Here is a 19,466-nt window from a genome sequence, read left to right on the forward strand (position 1 = left end):
CACTTGTTTTGTTAGTCTGAAGCTTTTCAAATGCAATGGTGCTTTGTTAGTCAGGATGTCAGTCAATGAAACTTTCTTTCAAATAAGATGTGGCCAAAACTAAGTTTGAAACTGGTGGTTTTTTTCTTGTTGGTGCAGATTTTTGTTTATTAATGGCATGATTTAACTAAAAGTAAGCACATGTAAGTCTCAGTAAACCTGAAATGAGTTAGCTTCAACTGAAATGAGTTAGCTTCAGATTAATAGATTATATGTGTTAACTCAGCTAGATCATACCAGGCTTTTTAGGATATCTAGCATTTCTGCCTCATCTCTCCCCATTTCCACATGATGAACAAAACACAACACCAAAAAATGCCCATCTTAACCCATGAGAGCAACAAGACCTGTAAGTAATATTCGCCTTCAGTCTCATGAAGTCCATCAAAGGCACCTAGTACATAAACTTCATCATCTCGCAGTTCTGTCATCCTGTAACTCAAATGGCAGCAAAAATCTTTCTGGCACACTGTAAGATTGCCAGATTCTCTGGTGAGCTCAGAGAAGGTGAATTCATCATAGAAAACAATTCCTGTGAAATTAGGGTTCTCAGAGAATGGCTTGATCGTTGTGGCATATGAACTCCAGTTAATTGTCGGAAGGTAGGTGGGAGAAAGTGAAGGGTGGGAATACAGTTCTGCAACCAGAAGGTGGCCTTTCTCAGATTTTGCATCATAATGATATGCTCGGGATCCATCTGGTGCATAGATACCACTGCCTGAGAATGACACACAACAAAAAGACAGAAGCAGTCATTTCATATTGTCTGTGTACTGTCTGATCAGTATCTTAGAAAAGTACTGTCACTGGCATTATTAGCAAAGACCAGCGCTCAAAACCAGTTTTGGACTGGTAGGACTGGGGATCCACTTCCAGTGCCGCCCCCCACCCCATTACATTTTAAAAAACACAGTAGGTATACAGTTATATCATCATATTCCAGGTTTTGCAATGCAACCACAGTACCCTCCTAATCACATCTATCTATCTATATAATTTGCTTACGGACAACGTCCAGAGGTGTCCGGAGCCCTGTGGATGCCTGAAGCCATGATTGCCTAATGCCTTGGGAAGGGAGGAGCAGCAAGCTAGGGATGGCAGGCGGAATCTGCAGACTTAGGAGACAGAAGAAGAAAGTAGGAAAGGCAGAGGGGAAAGGAGAAATCATTGCCTGCGGAGGGACTGGGAGCAGCAGCGAGGGAGGTGGGAATCGGCAGGAGCGAGCGAGAGAGGCGCGGGGGAGAAGAGACAGAGAGAGCGAGAGAGGCGCGCGGGGGGGGAGACAGAGAGAGCGAGAGAGGCGCGCGGGGGGAGAGACAGAGCGAGCGAGAGAGGCGCGGGGGGAGAGACAGAGCGAGCGAGAGAGGCGCGCGGGGGGAGAGACAGAGCGAGCGAGAGAGGCGCGCGGGGGGAGAGACAGAGCGAGCGAGAGAGGCGCGCGGGGGGAGAGACAGAGCGAGTGAGAGAGGCGCGCAGGGGGAGAGACAGAGCGAGCGAGAGAGGCGCACGGGGGAGAGACAGAGCGAGCGAGAGAGGCACGCGGGGGGAGAGACAGAGCGAGCGAGAGAGGCGCGCGGGGGGAGAGACAGAGCGAGCGAGAGAGGCGCGCGGGGGAGAGACAGAGGAGGCGAGAGAGGCGCGGGGGGGAGAGACAGAGCGAGTGAGAGAGGCACGCAGGGGGAGAGACAGAGCGAGCGAGAGAGGCGCACGGGGGAGAGACAGAGCGAGCGAGAGAGGCACGCGGGGGGAGAGACAGAGCGAGCGAGAGAGGCGCGCGGGGGGAGAGACAGAGAGAGCGAGAGAGGTGCGCGGGGGGGGGGAGACAGCGCAAGTGAGAGAGCTGTGGGAGGACCAACCAAACGTATTCTCCCAACTAAACCCCAAAAAGAAGTAAACTACCACACAGATGCTCTGTGCGGGTTCAGCTAGTAAATATAAATACGCAAGTAAGCAGACACCAGCCCTCACACAGACAGACGTGCGCTTAGGAAAGCAGACCCAAACATAGAACCAAGCATGCAGAAGCACATATTAAGGCTCTCCACACAAGCAGTGTGGAGAGCCTGAATGGGGTTTGCGGGAGAGCGGGTTTGAACCACTCTCCCCACACATGAGCAGGAAGTCTTCCCTGGGCAGTCAAATCAGCCGCCCAGACGATTACCTGCTCCATCGATTGGAGCCGGTTGGGGCGGCAGGGTTCAGGGGCCTCCCAGCCTCTAGAAGTCCCAGAATAATCTGCACAAGTGCGTGGGGCATTCTGGGGAGCCCCCCCCCGATGCTGGGAGACTTGTTGTAGCCTCCTAGTCGGGGGGGCCCTACTTGTGAGTCGCTACGGTGCGGAGCTGCACCGACACACGAGCAGTTAACCCACTTTTTGGGCACTCCTGTGCCTGAAACTTGGGTTAAGTGGCGGGCTACTCAAGAGGTTTTGCTGCCACACAGCTCCCTGCAGTCTCACACGCACTGGGAACTTAGCCCAGTTTCCACTGAACGTGAGAATAGCCTCATTGTCTGCCCTCCCACTTCTACCTAATTGCAGTATTGACCTTTTTGCTGAACATGACAAAACGCAGGCATTCCTAGCATTTCAGGGGCAGCAGTTTCCTTGGTCCAAACTCAGTTTATCAAAAAATGAAAACGCATGCCTCTGCTTAGCCACTGACAACCAGTAGCTCCAGTTGCTACCAATGGCAGCCAGAGGCAAGACTTTTCTTTGTTTGGGGGGAGGAAAAAAGAGCCTGACAGGGATTCTATGTGCAGCAATCAGAAAAAGGATTGGCCTGTAGAAGCTTCAGAACCTTTATAGCTTCAGGAATCCTGCACCTTTGTTTTGGCTTGACCACACACTAAGGAAGGCCACAAGAGTGTACATCTGCAACCGCATGGAGGTTGTCAGATGACCGGTGAATGGAGCAAGACAGTAACAAACAGTGTAGTATAAAACTGAGTGTTACCTGTCATGTTAATGCCAAGATGATGAGTATTAGATGCCAGCAGATTGACGCCCATGCCCATAGCCCATGCTGAATGGAATTCAATAGCAGTTAAATGTGGAAGAACGTTCATCCAAGCTGTAGGGAAGAGGATCGTGTCCACATGGTGCTTGCTCACCAGAGCCACGGCAGGATCATGAAACAGTATATCAAAGCATGTGAAAATGCCAAATTTCCCAAAGGCAGTATCAAAGGTCACAAATTCAGGCTCTTTAGGGGAATCAAACTGGACTTCGGACATGAAGAGATTGAACTGTTAAAAGATAAAAAGCAATTAAGGCACATTGGCAAAGGCAATGCAACAAATGTGACATACAAATTAGAAAATTAAAAACTAGCTTTTAATTTAAAACATTTTGAGGCTGTTCTCACATGCAGCCTAACCCAGGCTAGGGAAGCCCAGCCTGGGCTAGGCTGCATGTGGGAACTGCTGAAATCAGGCCTGATCACAGTGGGGCAGCGCCACCTAGCCCGGGTTCTTCGCCTGGCCATCAGCAGAGGTTAAGGGAGCAAATGTTAACCTGGGCTGCTTCCAGTCCAGCCACACATAGAGATAGGCACCTAGAGCGCCTGTTTCCTGGGGGAATCCCCCAATGCACTGTGCTTGAGTGCAGTGTCTTGTGGGATTTTCACCACTGGTATGTTTCCCAGACTATGGGGAACACCTATATCGGGCAGCAGCGATATAGGAAGATGCTGAAAGGCATCATCTCATACTGCGTGGGAGAAGGCAATGGTAAACCCCTCCTGTATTCTATCAAAGAATACCACATGGCTCTGTGGTCACCAGGAGTCGACACCGACTCAGCGGCACAACTTTACCGTTATGCAGTCATGAATGCTAGCTGGCCTCCTCTTATCAGGCACTGGTTAGTATTTCAGGAGGTCAGTGGATGTCTCTCAAGGTGAGATAATGGTTGAAAGATCAGCTGGGAAAAGGAAGTGATCAGAATCTTCTATGGGGACATGTATCCTCCACCTAATGGAAGAGTCTGATGTTTAAGGTGGCATCTTTCCCCCTATCCTAACCAAGAGTGTGTGGATGTGGTCAATAAAAAGATGCAGACATTTCAGCAGTTTACCTGTGAGACAGAGAAAGAGAATGAGTTTTGGAGAAGCTAGAATGGAGATGATTAGGACAGAGCTGAAGCACCTTGGAGGGCAGCATTTTCTCTCTGCGGATCTGATGTAACCTATTGCTGACTTGTAGGAGTACTCAGCTATTTCAACTCAATCTAATGCTCAACATAGATTTGCAAATAAACTAAATATTATGAAGATACTAGCCTTGTGCAGATGTTACGTTCAGGTGTCTGTACACACATACATGTTTTTGTGTGAAGGGCGTTTCTGTCTTAGCATTTGAAAAGTAACATTAACCCAGGAAAGTCACATGTATAATTGTGGGGTGGAGGTGATGGGGACAGTTCTCAGAGGTGAATGGTGTCAAGTTTCTTCTTACCTTGTGATAACGTGCCACCAGTTTTCCATCTGAATCAAAGACAATATTTGTGTTGTACTGATAGTGACCATCACTGGGGCACTTGGAGTCAGCATAATTACAAGGCTTCTTGTCTCCAATATTGGCAACCACATAGATAGAGTTGTTCTTTGCCAGGCAGCTCAGTCTCTTTTGGACGGGGGCAAATCCAAATCTAATTTGAAGAATTACAAAAATGCAGGAGTGGAAGCAGAAGAGATCTGTAAATGATACGGTTTGACCGCCTGAATTGAGGGGAAATTTGTCATAGGGAAACATTTATAACAGATCACCCCATGTTGATAAAAACTGCAGGAGACAATGCAAAGGAAATGTAGAAGTCAGATTCTGGGCCAAACTAGTCTCCCATATAATGTCAAGTGTAACCTAGCTTGTTAATTTTTTTTAAAGAAGGGCAGCAATAGAAGCCTGTCAGTTTGTATAGAAGGAGGAGGCTGCTTAACTCTTTCCCCACCAGCCTTTTTACCTGCTCAAAACTGCCCCCAGCAGCTTTTCCACTCATGGGGCTTTGGAATGCCCTCTATGCAGAAGAGCTTCACCATGCTCCCCCTCTCAGTGTTTTTTAAAAACAATTAAACACACATTTTAAAAAAGGCTTTTTAAGGTTTTATCTGCTGCTGCTATCTGATAGGTCCTTTACTTTTTAGAGTCCTTAGTTTTTCACTTTTTATTAATAACTTTTAATTTGAAATGGTTTGGGGGTTTTTAAATGTAGTTTTAAATGTAGTTATGGCCTGATCTTTTAACTTGTTTAACTTTATTAATCTTTTATTTTACATTGTATCTATTTTGTTAATGTTGTGAGCCGCCTCAAGCAGTAGTATACTGGAGGGATTAGGTATAAATATTTCAAATAAAAGTAAATAAATAAATATGCACACCTGCTGCTTTCCCCCACCCGCATAGACAGAAAAGCAGCTGCGTTGTGAGCAGAAAAAGAGAAAGGATTAAATACACACCACCTCCCTCCACTCAAATCAGTAGCTTCTTGTGAATGTTTTCTACAAGAAAGACTGTCCAGTGGGGAAACTTGCGTCCCTTCTTCTAACCTCTAGCTCAAGAGTTGGCCAACTTCCACACAAAGGTATGTAGCAGTAGCTTGACAGCCCTTTTTCTACTTGAAGTGCTGCTTGCTTCAAGGGGGAAGGGGGTGATTGAGAGCAAAGAGGTGGGAGAGCAACAGAGGCCTTTTAGCCCTTCTCTAGTCCAAATCAACATCCACCCTCACCCGCTCTGGCAGCTTTGAAACTTCACTGGGAGGTGGGTTTCAAATGCATGTTTGCAAGGGTAAAGGGACAGAAAACTCCTCTACCAAGTTTCCCATTCTGATTTGCATTTGTATTGACCAAACTGGGAATTCTGAGACAACTCATCTCAGCTTACCTTCCACAAAGCTATTTGTGGTTTCAAAAACATATTTTCCGAAGAATCAACATTCAGACATTATGAAGTCACAGCCAAATACTAGACATTTCCATTCCATCTTAACACTTCTGAATTGCTCATTAACAAAAAATGTACAGAGAATGGGGGGGGAGTCATGTATTCTAGCAACTGAGTAATCATTCAGTTTCCATCTGAATTTCTATGTGTGGTATTTCTTTGATATCTTATCCTAGTTCATAAATTCATGCTAAATTGACTATATCTTTTTATAAAAGCCTTCCTTGACAAAATGTTTATTTTCAGCCCATTTCCTGCTCTACATCACAAAGAAGTGATCCTCTAGTTTTGTTTCCTCTCCTGTGCTCTCTGTTCCCAAGAATTCTCTAATCAGAAATTGCTTGCTTTATGGTTGCAGCTGTATATTTACCATGACCAAAGAGTAAATGTTGCAAGATTATCTATAATGTACATATTTTAAAAAAAGAAACATGCAACGTGGAGCAAATATCTGGAAAAGCTGCAATGGCTGTGAAAGAAAAGCAAACTTCAGCATTAGGGTGTGCACATATGGTTCTGATTTAAGGGATCCAAAGCTCCCCTTTGTGGCTTGTTTCCAATCAGGATGACACATCAGGTCAAATTACATCACAAACTGTAATTAATTCCCTTTCCAAAGCTTGTTGGCCTCCTCCTTTCTTTTGCTTTCCAGGGGCAGCTGGATGTAGTCTGCAGAGGATGACCAGGTTAGAACGCAGGCACTCAGTGTGTGCACCTTGCTAACACTGACTGATTATAAACAGGTGGTGGTACTGCTTTTGAAAGCTCTAGTTAAGTAGCAGAACACACTGGAAATCTTTGGCAGTCTTTTAACCATGTAAAATCATCTTTTCCCTTGCATTGCATGCCAAGTGGGAAGGAAAATATCCTCTCAAAAGGTTTTCATTTGGCAAGTGGTTTCAGCAATGCTTGGTTGTCAGGCATAGTCTGAAGGCACATGACACAGCAACCTTGCTGGAAAAGTTTTCTTATTTATTTAATGGATTTATGTTTATTAAGCGTGGCTTACAGATACTACGTAAGGTTTATAATAAAGCATTGTTATAAAAACATGCAACAGACCTGGATGACAGAATTTCTGAGAATTATGCGTACACTGATATGAGCTCCAGGGGTGGGGGTGGGGAGATGAGAGATAAATGAAATAATATATATATGTATATTTAAAAATCAATACAATAATGCAGTAGAAAAAAGCAACCAAGCAAAATAATGTAAGCTGCGCATTTCCAGGAAGCTACACCAATCCTATCCTGCTTTGTGGACCACTCTGTAACTTAAATCATTGTTTTTAGATTATGAGCCCTTTTGTATTGGGACTAGGAACCATCTGAATTCTTTTTCTATGTAAACTGCTTTGAGAACTTCTTTGTTGAAAAGCGTTATATAAATATTTGCACTAAATAATCACCACCACCACCACCAATGTGTAGGCAACAAAAATATGGGGACACCTGAAAACTGATCACATCGGGCTTTCCCAGACTGAGATCGATACCAGCTTCTCAGTGCTTAGGCTCGGAGCACATTCATACTAAGGAGGAATTGATGGCTTCAGGATGGCAGCAGCAGGGTGTCATTCACACGCCCAGTGGCATTATTCACCCTTTTTCTTGGCTCTTGAGGCATCATATCTGCGTCATTAAAAAGTAGCATTTTTAAAAATGCTCTGGTGGTATACTCCGTCATTTCTTTCCAAGGGGTTTCCCACTCCTTTTTTAAAATTGCTGCTTTACCACTAAACCTTGTCGCTCTACCACCAGAGCAGCAATTTTTTTATTATTATTTCTTGTTTACACAGTCAGACAGGTGTTATTGACTGGTTTGTTTTATCCAGACATTGAGTCCTTCCCAAGGACCTGGGATGGCTGAATTTTATTATCAATGTTGATGCTGTTATTATTATAGATATCGTTGCAGAATATAGGCTGTTCCCAGTAAAGTTGCTGTTTGTAATTGGCTGATGGTGATTTCCGTGGCCCCTATGTTGTTGAGGTGCTCTTCAAGGTCTTTTGGAACTGCACCCAGGGCGCCAATTACCACTGGGATTATTTGGATCTTTTTCTGTCACAGCCTTTCAATTTCCATTTGTAGATCTTTGTATTTGGTGATTTTTTTTCTATTTCTTTTTCTTCTATTCTGCTATCCCCTGGTATTGCTACGTCGATTATTTTGACTTGTTTTTCTTTCTTCTCGACTACAGTTATATCTGGTGTATTGTGTGACAGATGTTTGTCTGTTTGTAGTCAGAAGTCCCATAATATTTTTGCATCTTCATTTCCGACAACTTTTTCAATTGTATGGCCCCACCAATTTTTGGCTACAGGTAGCTTGTATTTTTTGCAGATGTTCCAGTGTATCATCCCTGCTACCTTGTCATGCCTTTATTTGTAGTCAGTCTGTGCCATCTTTTTACAACAACTGATTAGGTGGTCCGCAGTTTCATCTGCTTCTTTACAAAGGCGGCACTTGCTGTTTGTTGTTGACTTTTCGACTTTTGCTCTTATTGCATTTGTTCTTAGTGCCTGTTCTTGTGCAGCCAGTATTAAACCCTCTGTTTCTTTCTTCATGTTGCCATTCTTAAGCCATTGCCAGGTCTTGGTGATGTCTGATTTTCCACTTATATTGTGCAAATATTGACCATGCAGTGGCTTATTTTTCCATTTTTCCGCTCGGTCCTTGACTTGTTCTTTCTTGTAGGCCTGCTTTGTTTCATTAATGTTGAATAGTTTCTCGTTATTGACCATTTGAAGTGCATCTTCTTCACTGCCCTTTATATATTCTTCAAGGCCTCTTTTCTCCTCCTCTACTGTTTGATGGACTTGCAGCATTCCTCTTCCACCTGAGCTTCGAGGGAGGTATAGCCTATCTACATCACTGCAGGGGTGCACAGCATGATTGATGGTGATTATTTTCCGGGTCTAACGATCTAGCGTCTCTAGCTCTGCCTGGGCCCAGTCTATTATTCCTGCAGTGTATCTGATAACAGGTATAGCCCAGGTGTTTATGGCTTGTATGGTGTTCCCGCCATTGAGTTTGGACTTTAGGATTTTTCTAACTCTCCTGATGTATACACTTCCAATTTTTCTTTTAACTTCAGTGTGTGAGATGTTATCAGCCTGGAGAATGCTGCTGCTGCTGCTGCTGATTTGCTGCTCTGGTGGTAGAATAGTATAGCATAGTAGTGAGGCCCGTTTCCAAAAGGTAGTGCTAGGGGACTACTGCTCAACCCCTTGGCAGTTATGCTATGGGGTTCTGCAAGGTTCCATTATTTCCCCTATGCTGTTTAACATCTACATGAAACCATTGGAAGAGGTCATAGATTTGGCTTGAGGTGTCATCAGTATGCAGATGACTCTCGTATCTCTCTTTCCACCACACCCCCATTACATGGTTCTCAAAAATTCTGTCAGCCAGACCTGCAGTATGTACCATGACACTGCTGAACCATGAAGCCAAGTGAAGGCACTATCTAGATACACCCTTAGTGGGCTGTGATTTTTCCCCCTCCCAGAAGATGTGTTTAAAAATACCTTTCTGGGTCAATACATGGATTCCAGTTCACTTGCGGATCTGGAATATCTTCAAGGTAGGGATAAAATGTTTCTCTTGTGAAGCGAAAACCATAGATGCCATCTTCAGGAGTCACAATGATGCGTGCACCCTAACAAAAGAAGTAAAACTGAACCTTTTTCCACCATAGGACAATGTGAACAAATATTGAGCGACACTAAACAGTAGTAAAAGTGAATTCCAATTCCAGTCTGGAAGAGAGAGAAATAATCCAACTTCAGGAAATAGGGTTGGTTTTTTAAACTCAGGGCCTGTTTTATCCATTTCTGAGTCTCTTGGGCCCTATAGCGGTCCCTATAGATTGGACTCGATGCCACTGATATTGTGAGAGGGTCCAATCCTCTCTGTATCTTGCTTACCTGCTTGCCCCCCATTAGCCCCCTTTCCCCACCCAATCTATGCTTACCTTTCTTGTTGCCCTGACAGAGGCTATGACTACATGTCAGATTCAAGGAGCACTGGGAATTATCGTTTTCTCAGTCTTATTGATCCATGTGAGTAAGCTATAATTCCCAGACCTCCTTGCATCTGACATACAGTCATAGCAGTGTGCTGGTCATCAGAGAGAGGAGGGGAAGATGTCCCTCCATTCCCTTGGTGCTCATGGAGCAGCAAGAAAAGTAAGGGGCTGGGAGAGGGCATAGGGTAGATAGGACCTACATTTTCCTCTTTGGTTTAGACTAAAATATTGAGAATAACTTTGGGGTTCCAATGTTTATCTCGCATTGTGGCAAAGCATCATTAGTCCACCAGAGTTCATTTCCAAGCTCTGCCCAGATAATTTTTGTCAATGTTTAAGAGAACACCTCCATTACGAGCCCCACCACCTATTGTCGGCCGGAGGGGGGCTGTCTGTAGCTGCCATCAGCTTGTCTGTTGGCTGTTCAAGGACTGGCCTTCTCCATTGTTACCCAGAGGGTTTGGAATGCACTCCCTGCCGAAATAAAAGCCCTCTGCCCAATCTCTTGACAGCTTTTTAAAGGGCTGTTAAGATACATTTATTCACCCAGGCTTTTAATTAGACTTCTAGAATCTATCATTGTTCTAAATGGATTTAATATTTTGATTTTTTAAAATCTGTGTTTTATTGTAAACTGCCCAGAGATGTTAGTTTTGGGTGGTATACACATATGCTAAAGAAATAAAATAAATCATCATCAAGTACCTGCTTTGCTGCTGTTTTGATGGACTCTTCCAAAATGTCAATATTTTTGTTCATCAGTTTTAAAGCTTCTTCAGAAGAAACAGGCTTTTCAGTGCTGTCTGGCAGTATGACTGAGTGCTCATATACTGCTGCAGTATATTTGTCCAAGGCAAAGGTCCTCTGGCTCACCATGAGAATGAAAACATAAACATACAGGGAAGACCAACAGGAGATCATTGCTACAGCTCTGTCTTCTGAAAAGACAGAATAAGAAAAGCAGTGGGGGAGGAGTACTAAGGTGGCTGATATAGTACTGGCAAAGTCCACATGTGTTGTGTGGTGACACTGGATAGTTACTACACTTTAAATGTGATTTTGTCCAAAATCAACAAGGGAATTGGCTAACAAATGATGACACTGGATAACAAATTTCATTTTGATCCTCTCAGAAACTGTACATTAGTTTAATTGCAACTTGCAACAGAGGGCAGGAACATATTAATGTGTGTGTACAAGCAAATGATCTAACATGGTATAAGATAGCCTTCATATGTCCATGTGAATGAAATTAACCTCACTTCCTGCACCTATCTAAGAATTTGAATTAGTAGGGAAATCTAGCTTAACAATGGATCGTGTGGAAGTTAATTTTTCATTTTAACAGTCTAATTACATGATAAATCTAAGAATGATTTAGGTATTACTCTGTTGCAAAAACTCAGTTATGCAGCAAGCTTCTGGGCTTTACTAACAACCTTGCAGAATCTAAATTCAGTGTTTTGTCTCAGCTGGAAATGACTTGCCTAGCAAGTATGAGGTTGCTGGTTTGAATCCCTGCTGGTATGTTTCCCAGACTATGGGAAACTATGTTTCCCAGACTATGGGAATGTTTCCCAGACTATGGGAAACACCTATATCGGGCAGCAGAGATATAGGAAGATGCTGAAAGGCATCATCTCATACTGCACAGGAGATGGCAATGGTAAACCCCTCCTGTATTCTACCAAAGAAAAAACACAGGGCTCTGTGGTCGCCAGGAGTCGACACCGACTCGACAGCACGCTTTACCTTTAAGTAACATAGATGAACTATGGTGAGGGATCCGGTGGTTTCCCCATTGTCATGGATGGACCACTACCTGGTAAAGGTTCATCTCACAGCCGCAATCCACCCCTGCAGGGGTGGTGGACCTATTAGGATGGTCCGTCCAAGAAGACTGCTGGACCCAGTAGGATTTCAAAAGGCCTTGGAGGATTTTGACGCCGGTGCGGCCAGTGATTCTGTTGATGCCTTGGTGGGAACCTGGAACAGGGAACTCCTCAGGGCAGTAGACATGATTGCTCCTAAGCGTCCCTTCCGACCGGCTGCAAAAATGGCCCCTTAGTATGTGGAGCAGTTACAGGGGCTGAAGCGGCTGGGTAGGCAACTAGAGCGCAAGTGGAGGAGAACTCAGTTTGAATCTGACAGGATGCAGCATGTGACCCATTTGAGGACTTATGCAGTGGCGGTGCGCACAGCAAAAAAGATATTCTGGTCTGCACGCATTGCAGCTGCAGGTTCACGCTCGGCAGAGCTATCCTGGGTTGTGAGGAGTTTAGTTTCTGCTCCTTCTACTTCTAATCAGTCCCCAGAATTGCTCTGCTGTGATGCTTTTAATGGGTTCTTTGCAAATAAGATCTCCTGTATTCGGGCCGACTTGGACTCCACTATTTCTGCCAGGTCTATGGAAGAGGTGTCCAGCAATTCCTCTTGCAGTATTAGATTGGATCAGTTTCAATCTGTGACTCCTGAGAATGTGGACAAGCTGCTTGGGTCAGTGCGGCCTACCACCTGTTCTCTAGATCCACCTACCACCTGTTCTCTAGACTTGGCTGCTTCAGTCTAGCAGGGAGATTGTTGGAGGTGGCCTAGTTAATATCATAAATGCATCGCAGAGGGTGGGTAGGGTGCCTCCTTGTCTGAAGGAGGCAATGGTTAGACCACTGTTAAAGAAGCCTTCCCTGGACCCCTTAGCAATGGACAGGCCAATCTCCAATCTCCCTTGGTTGGGCAAGGTGATTAAGAGGGAGAAGGCCAACCAGCTCCAGGCAGTCTTGGAGGAAATTGATTATCTAGACCCATTTCAAACGGGCTTTAGAGCTAGCTATGGGGTTGAGACAGCCTTGGTCAGCCTGATGGATGACCTTTACCGGGGAATCGACAGAGGGAGTGTGACTCTGCTGGTTCTTCTGGATCTCTCGGCGGCATTTGATACCATTGACCATGGTATCCTTCTGGATCACCTGTGGGAGTTGGGGATAGGGGGCACTGCCTTGCAGTGGTTCGGCTCCTATCTCGTGGGTAGATTCCAGATGGTGGAGCTTGGTGACAGTTGCTCCTCAAAACGGGAGCTGTTATATGGAGTTCCCCAGGGCTCCATTCTGTCACCAATGCTTTTTAACATCTACATGAAACTGCTGGGTGAGGTCAGCAGGAGGTTTGGTGCTGGATATTGTATGCTGATGACACCCAAATCTACTTCTCCTTTTCATCTTCAGGAAATGGCACTCATTCTCTAAATGCCTGCCAACAGGCAGTAATGGGCTGAATGAGGGAGAACAAATTGAAGCTGAATCCAAGCAAGATGGAGATGCTAATTGTGGGGGCTCAGAATCTGAGGGGTGAGTTAGATCTTCCTGTGCTGAATGGAGTTACACTCCTCCGGAAGGAGCAGGTGCGCAGCTTGGGAGTACTCCTGGACCCAGGCCTCATCCTGGTATCTCAGGTGGAGGCCATGGCCAGGAGTGCTTTCTATCAGCTTCGGCTGATTCGACAGCTGCGCCCATTCCTTGAAGAGGATGACCTCAAAACAGTGGTGCATCAGCTGGTAACCTCCCGGCTTGACTACTGCAATGCACTCTACATGGGGCTGCCTTTATACATCGTCTAGAAACTTCAGTTAGTTCAGAATGCGGCAGCCAGATTGGTCTCTGGGGCAACCCAGAGAGACCATATTATGCCTGTTTTGAAACAGCTACACTGGCTGCAGATATGTTTCCGGGCAAAATACAAAGTGCTGGTTATTACCTTTAAGGCCCTGAACAACTTAGGGACATAGGAAACTGCCATATACTGAGTCAGACTATTGGTCTATCTAGCTCAGTATTGTCTTCACAGACTGGCAGCGGCTTTTCCAAGGTTGCAGGCAGGAATCTCTCTCAGTCCTATCTTGGAGAAGCCAGGGAGGGAACTTGGAACCTTCTGCTCTTCCCAGAGCGGCTTCATCCCCTGAGGGGAATATCTTGTAGTGCTCACACATCAAGTCTCCCATTCATATGCAACCAGGGCAAACCCTGCTTAGCCAAGGGGACAAGTCATGCTTACTACCACAAGACCAGCTCTCCTCTCCGGCTTAGGTCCGAGTTGTCTAAGAGAGCACCTTCTATTACATGATCCCCACCGCACATTAGGGTCATCTGAGGAGGTCCATCTCCAGTTACCACCAGTTCATTTGGTGGCAACTCAGAGGCAGGCCTTCTCTGTAGTTGCTCCTGGCCTGTGGAATGCACTCCCGGCAGAAATCCGCAATCTGAATTCTTTATTGACCCTCAAGAGAGCCCTTAAAACCTATCTATTTGGTCTGGCCTTCCAGGGTTTTTAATTAGTTTTAATTGTTTTAATGCTATAACCTGGTTTCCAGGGTTTTTTAATTGTTCTAGTTGTTTAATTCTTTTTTATGATGTTTTAATTGTTAATTGATATTTTATATTGTTTATATTTGTTTTAACTGTTATTCATTTTAATGGTTTTGTTTTAATTGTAAACTGCCCCGAGCCACTTTGGAAGGGATATATAAAAATTGAATAAATAAATGAACTGTAATTTTAGATAAAGTGTTACACACCTTCCAAAAGCTAATAATAGTGGGTTCAGCTAAAACTGGCAGACATTTGCTTCAAAGGGGTTTGCTAATACTGTACATGGCAAAACTGAATGCATTTCCAAATGTGATTAGCCGTGAAGTCATACTTCACTCCCATGGACATACGAAGGCTATCTTATACAGAGTCAGACAATTGGTCCATCTAGGTCAGTACTGTCACACTGATTGACAGCTTGAAAGGGTTTCATGTGGGTTTTCCCCAGCCCTATTGGAGATGGCAGGGATTGAAATTGGCTTCTTCTGCATGCAAGGCACATATTCCATCACTCAGCATGTCTCAGCAACCAGCCTATAGTCCTGGAAATTCATGGCTAAGTGAATCATTTATGAAAAATACAACTTCCTGACCTTGCCATTACACTCACACACTTTCAGTGCTTATAAATGTAAACCACACATTAAAACAATGCCAACTGTTTTTATTAACTGGAATTCATTTTACCATGTATGAACTTTGCATTGCCCAGAGTTCACAACCTTAAGGGTTGGCTACATTCCCAGAGTGCAAGTGATGACTGGCTCTCAGCAGGCTTGGTTCCAGCATCCTACACTTTTTGCCTAACCCTTCTTGCTGTTTCGGCAGAGGCTATGACCGCATGCCAGATTCAAGGAGTGCTGCGAGTTGTATTCTGACACTCTTCCCTCTCCACATACACCTGGATTGCAGAAATCATAAAACTGTCTTTAAAGAGTAAATGGCTTTACAAGTGTTTTAACAATTATTGGTATGTTTTCACTAAACATGTGGCTACTGGCATGATTGCTCAGCCAGTAGGATGCTCTACAGCTCTTTTAAACTTCCTCGATCCCTTTTTATTTTCTACATATTTGTCAGTGATGACAATTGTGCCATTGTTGTAAGAAGAAGAAATAGCTGAAGCTTAATTACTGGAATGAATTAAGTGGACTTTGTGTTTGTTGCAAATTTTATTTATGTATTCAGTTTAGAACCCTGACCTTTGCAGTATATATTACAATAACTATAGCAATAATAAAACATTTTATCTGAAATAAATATGCATTTCGATATTAAGTTTATTGTATTTATTACTAAAACAGATACTTTGTCCTTTCAAATAGGGCTGTTGAAAATGGCTTACATATCAAAAACAATAATAAACTCAACTCATGCAATAACATATCACAATCAATAAACAGGCAGCATTAAAAATGAAAGAGTCAACGTTAAAAAATTAAAAGCTTGCCATAAAAGAAGGGTCTTCAAGTAGTGACAGAACACTGGCAAAATGCAGTACAACCAAACTTCCTGAGGCAGGGAGTACCACATTCTGGATGCCACAACAGAAACGGTCTGTTGCACACCCCTACCAACCATACTTCAGAAGGCAAAGAGATGCATAAATGGGCTCCAGATGGAGACTGAAGTGACAAAGAGACAGATTCATTTGACATGAGACGGTTCTTTAGTATTGTGGTCCTAAGTCATGTAGGACTTTCAGGTGATAACTTTAGTCATTACGAATCTGACTGCTCACTGATGTTATCTGAGGAAGCCTTGCTTCAGGTCCCTTCACCAGCTGAGGTGCAGCTAGTAGAGAGACTTGGGACAGGGGCTTTTCTGCAGTTGTATCCAAATTATGGAACACCTTCCCTCAAGAGAGTATGGCTGACCCGCTCAACTGCTGTCTTTAGGATAGCTAATACCACCTGTTCTGCCAACCTCCGGCCTTCCATAAGGGCTGCTGATTCATTAGCTTTTAGTCTGAACCCGCTGATCTGGACTGTGTTTATGCAGTTTTGTTTACTTATCTCTGTTGTTTTAAGATGGAAGAAACACCCAAAGCCTTGTACAACAGAAAGGTGTATACATTTTTAGATAAATAAGCAAACACCACCCCAAACTGCACCTAGAAATGGACCAATAACCAATGCAACTGATACAGCCAGGAAGTAGTAACTGGTCTCAAAAATCTGAAAAGCAAAGAATCATTGCAGTATACAGGATGGGATAAACTAAAATGTTTTTTCAGCATAAGGCAAACAGACAGTGTGTGAAGCAGTCATTTCTTTTCAAGGACACCAGCTCTATATCTAACACTGCAGAGTGGGGTGGCCTATATACAAAACTTTTATATATACACTCACGCACTGCAGTTGATTAAAATATGCATCAAAACACAGATTATAGACAACTATAATCTCCTCATACATTTTTCTCACCCTCTTACAACACTAAAACCAGGGATCATCCCATGAAACTGAAGGCCAGAAAATTTAGGGCCAAGAAAAGGAAGTACTTTTTCACACACAGTGCATAATGAATCTATGCAGTTCTTTGCCACGGGATGTGGTGATAGCTTGGATAGCTTTAAAGGGGGCTTGGGCAAATCCATGGTCTATAAATGGCTACTAGTCTGGTGACTATATGTCACCTTCATCCCTTCAGAGATGCAAGATGCATTTAAATACCAGTTGCAGGGGAACAACAGCAAGAGACAGGGCATGCCCTTGCCCTTACCTCTTGCCTGTGGGGCTTCTTAGAGGCATCTGGTGGGCTGCTGTGTGAAACAGGATGCTAAACTAGATTGGCCTTGGGCCAGCAGAGCTGCTGTTATGTTCTGTGTGCTACAGATGTTTTTCCTACATCTCTTACTGAAAACAATCAGATATGTTAAAATATACATTCACTTTACCTGAACCAGGTTTTCTACTTTCCTTTCTGAGCAACACCTGTGTCTTCTCTTTTTATCTGATAGAGGGGCACTCACTTCCCTCTAAATTCCAACTTTCCATTCCCATAAGCTTGAGTTCCAAAAAACAGCAATGGCCTTTACAAAAAGCACAATCTCTAGGAGCAACATCACATCAATTACTCTGTGGCCTGGTACGTAGCAATCCAAACAAATTCCAGGACAGGAGGAGCACAGTGGATATTTCCTAACTCTTAAGAACAAATACTCTTGTGTTTTGCTTCATCATAGCTATATTTTTTAATTTATTTGTGTGTTGTCTACATTAGATGCTTTTTTCAATATGTCCTCCGTTCATTTTCTCCATATTATTCATGATATACTTCGCTTTTAGCCCTGTTCTGTTAGCTGTACAGGGGCATAACTACAATTAGGTAGGGGGAGGCCATTGTCTCAGGGGCCCCCGCCTTCGGGGGGGCCCTCAGAGGCTCTCCCCCACCCAGCGCCTACCCGATCTTCCTTGTGAATTGATTTTTAAAAAATTTTCTCCTCCTTGTTCTGGCGCCGCCTATTTCCTTGTTGTTTGTCTCCGCGAGTCCACCCTTTGCATCGTGGGGGCTCCTCCTCCTTCCCCAAATCCCCATCCATTGGCTGGCTGAGCAAGCAAGCGGACTCCTGCAAACAAACCGCCTGCAAACAAAACCGCTCGCAAACAAACCACTGCCTCACACTTGTATTTCCTCCATCATTTGGCAGATTCAACAAGTTACATTCATAAATGGTTCTTTGAGGGTGATGTGGGGGACGGGAGAACCAGCATTGACAAGCATCTGATCACAATCTACCCCTTTACTCCTCCAACAAGCCCCTGGCAAGCAAGCGGACTCCTGCAAACAAACCGCCTGCAAACAAAACCGTTCACAAACAAACCGCTCGGAGGAGGACTCCAGAACTGTCCAGAAGTGCCTCCAAATCCTTACACGCCTTCATGGATTATGTGCAACCCCTGGAAAGGAAGGAATGCCCTCATCTCTTGCACAGTAAGAGGCCTCTGTGCCTTTCACCGTGCAACTCCAAAACTTTCCTATCATTGCACCAACAGCGCAATGAACGCAAACGAACCCAATATGTATAAACCAATACAAAATCAACGTGTGTGTTTTCCGTATCACTCACTCACTGTTGTATTAGTTGGTTCTGCTTTCGTGTTATCTATACCTTGCAACTAGTTGGGATAGTTAGCAGAGACATCGGGCCAGAGGAAGGAGAGGTAAGCGGTGACGGCGGGGGGCATTTAAGAATCTTGTCTCAGGGCCCACTCCAACCTAGTTACGCCGCTGTAGCTGTATAAGCACTAAGGTTATTAGATTATACAGTGCAGGAATCTAATTGTTGGGAAGAAGAAAATACAGTTTATATACTGCTTTTCGTCACAAAAGCAAAGTTTGTCAAAGCAAAGTTTACTTTTTTTCATATATAAAAAAAGATGGTTCTCTGCCCTGAAGGCCTCACAAACAAGACTCCATGGATGCTGTTTTGGGGGGCTGAATAGGGACAAGTTGCTTCCCCCAACCAAGAGAGCTCCCACTTTAGTGCCTCTTCTTTGCCCAGTTAGCAGGGCTGTTTTATCTTTAAGTCAGCATGATTTTCGGTTGGTGGAGCTTGAATTTTGCAACGCCTTCTGAAGGAGCTTCACCCAGCCATTTTCCTCAGGAATTTAAAAACAACCAACCAACCAGCTAAAGACCCATCTTTTAGAGGGGGTTTTCAATGTTTTGTCTGCAGCTTTCAGCTTCTCTCTGTGGCGTTCTAAACCTTTTAAGACTCAGCTTTTAAATTTGTTCTTAATCAGGTTCTGGTTTTTTTCAGTAAAGATTGATTTTATATTGTTCTGTCTGCTTTACTAATTGGGTGAGCCACCCGACGAGGCTCGTCTGGCAAGGAAGGCACGCCTCCCCAGCGGCAGCGTGAAGTCGTGAGAGGAACGACACCTGAAGTGAGCAAACAGGAATGCGATCTTGTCCCTGCTGAAGGAGGATTCTTCCCTAGCCAATATCCACCAGTCCAGCAACATGTTGAGCAATTACCTTCTACGCAACAGAGCTGCAACCAAATGTTCTGAGGGGAAGGGAAAGATCAGCCAACGAGGCAAGCAGTCTCCACTTTCAGTTCAGGCACCTCCTGCTGAGCTCCGGGACCC

General features: G+C 44.3%; 1 protein-coding gene across 5 annotated transcripts in view; it reads right to left on the reverse strand.

Annotated features, from left to right (window-relative positions):
• Positions 1–19,466, reverse strand: part of LOC128341301 (pantetheinase-like) — a 32,036-nt gene extending 12,570 nt beyond the window's left edge. For 2 of the 5 annotated variants that reach the window (XM_053287689.1, XM_053287665.1), the window contains exons 1-6: positions 19,354–19,466; positions 10,715–10,947; positions 9,510–9,640; positions 4,495–4,687; positions 2,994–3,285; positions 387–757 (exon numbers count right to left, since the gene is read on the reverse strand). In XM_053287689.1, coding sequence (XP_053143664.1) covers positions 387–757; positions 2,994–3,285; positions 4,495–4,687; positions 9,510–9,640; positions 10,715–10,930 — 1,203 coding nt within the window. In that variant the 5' untranslated portion in view covers positions 10,931–10,947; positions 19,354–19,466. Of the gene's footprint in view, positions 1–386; positions 758–2,993; positions 3,286–4,494; positions 4,688–9,509; positions 9,641–10,714; positions 10,948–15,057; positions 15,272–17,269; positions 19,264–19,353 lie in introns of those variants that run through there. The other 3 variants (XM_053287682.1, XM_053287700.1, XM_053287674.1) reach the window with 3 other exon arrangements.

The sequence above is a fragment of the Hemicordylus capensis genome, chromosome 1, assembly GCF_027244095.1.
Source record: "Hemicordylus capensis ecotype Gifberg chromosome 1, rHemCap1.1.pri, whole genome shotgun sequence".
Taxonomy (NCBI): domain Eukaryota; kingdom Metazoa; phylum Chordata; class Lepidosauria; order Squamata; family Cordylidae; genus Hemicordylus; species Hemicordylus capensis.